The sequence below is a fragment of the Humulus lupulus genome, chromosome X, assembly GCF_963169125.1.
Source record: "Humulus lupulus chromosome X, drHumLupu1.1, whole genome shotgun sequence".
NCBI classification, from domain to species: domain Eukaryota; kingdom Viridiplantae; phylum Streptophyta; class Magnoliopsida; order Rosales; family Cannabaceae; genus Humulus; species Humulus lupulus.
Genome location: NC_084802.1, coordinates 124,698,856 through 124,700,292, shown reverse-complemented (window position 1 = coordinate 124,700,292; position 1,437 = coordinate 124,698,856). Strand labels below are relative to the sequence as shown.

Sequence of the window (1,437 nt, the reverse complement as noted above, 5' to 3'; positions counted from 1 at the left end):
TTTTGCTAGCCTCCATTATTTAAAGATGCTAATGTTTTCGTCAAAAGTTGTGATCGTTGTCAACGGATTGGGAAAACATCAAGAAGAGATCAAATGCCAATGATTGGTATTTTGGAAGTTAAGTTGTTTGACGTATGGGAAATAGACTTTATGGGACCTTTCCCATCATCGTATAATAACAAGTACATTTTTCTTGCGGTGGATTATGTTTCTAAATGGGTAGAAGCTGTAGGAACTCCTACTTGTGATGAGAAAGAGGTACTTAGTTCCTTCACAAAAATATCTTTACTCAATTCGGCACCCCCAGATCAATTATTAGTGATCGGGGAAGTCATTTTTGCAACAAGTGGTTCACTGCTCTTTGTGCTCGCTATGGTGTTCATCATCGAAAGGTGTTATTTTATCATCCAATGGCAAATGGCCAAGCTGAAGTGTTGAATAGGGAAATGAAAGGTATCTTAGAAAAGACAGTAAATACGTCAAGGAAGGATTGGTCGAAGAAGCTCGATGATTCACTTTGGGCTTATCGCACTAAATTTAAAACTCTGATTGGTATGTCACCATATTAATTGGTGTTTGGTAAGGCATGCCATTTACCGATGGAACTAGAGCATAGAGCTTATTGGGCTGTGAAAAAGTTAAATCTTGATCTCTTTATGGCGGGATAGAATAGGCTTATGGAGTTAAATGAGCTTGAAGAATTCTGAAATGAAGCTTATGAGAATGCAAGGATCTATAAAGAGATGTCAAAGGCCTTTCATGATAAGAGAATACTGAGGAAGGATTTTCAACCAGGAGATAAAGTTCTGCTATTTAATTCCAGACTTAAGGGTTTTCCTGGTAATTTGAAGTCAAGATGGTCAGGACCATACACGGTAGTTGCGTCACTTCCTTATGGAGAAGTGCAAGTTCATAGTGAGAAGACGGGAGATTTTAAGGTGAATGGTCAGAGGTTGAAGTATTATTTGGAAGGTCCAGTGGAAAAATGCAAGTCCGTGATGATTTTGGAACCCCTTTGATCTGAATACAAATAAGAGTCTGGCTAAAAGACGTTAAAGACAGCGCTCTTAGGAGGCATTCCTAATTTTTTTTTTTTTATTTCTTTTGTATTTTAAAATTATGATTTTTGTTTTTTATTTGGTTTGGAACAATGTTTAGGGAATTTTTTTTGGTGATTATTTTTAGTTTTAATTAGAAAAAATTTGATGTATAGAATGAACCATGAAAATCGTGAAAAAACGCAAGAGTTTGCAAGAAAAAGGTTAGAAAATGTTAATTTGTCAAAAAGGAGCGCTATAGCACTTGGAAGGAGGCGCTATGGCGCTAGTTACAAAGGAGGTTGGAGGATTTTATTCGAACACTAGCACTACAGCGCTATGACTAGGGCGCTACGATGCTTATCTCAGAGCTTAAGGATTTTTGTGAAAGGACAGCAGC

The 1,437-nt window shown here is 37.1% G+C and overlaps 1 protein-coding gene across 1 annotated transcript; it reads left to right on the top strand.

The window, feature by feature from the left end:
- Positions 1–410: 410 nt before the first annotated feature.
- On the top strand, positions 411–1,019 carry LOC133806232 (uncharacterized). The gene is made up of 2 exons (XM_062244357.1): positions 411–552; positions 715–1,019. The coding sequence occupies exons 1-2, from the start codon at positions 411–413 to the stop codon at positions 1,017–1,019; spliced, it is 447 nt and encodes a 148-aa protein (XP_062100341.1).
- The last annotated feature ends 418 nt before the right edge of the window (positions 1,020–1,437 follow it).

What these genes read in the sequence shown, in the direction of transcription:
- LOC133806232 (XM_062244357.1), top strand. Translation starts at nt 411, where the DNA reads ATGGCAAATGGCCAAGCTGAAGTGTTGAATAGGGAAATGAAAGGTATC. An exon ending in TAAATTTAAAACTCTGATTG is followed by an intron (nt 553 to 714) that starts GTATGTCACCAT and finishes TCTGAAATGAAG; the next exon opens with CTTATGAGAATGCAAGGATC.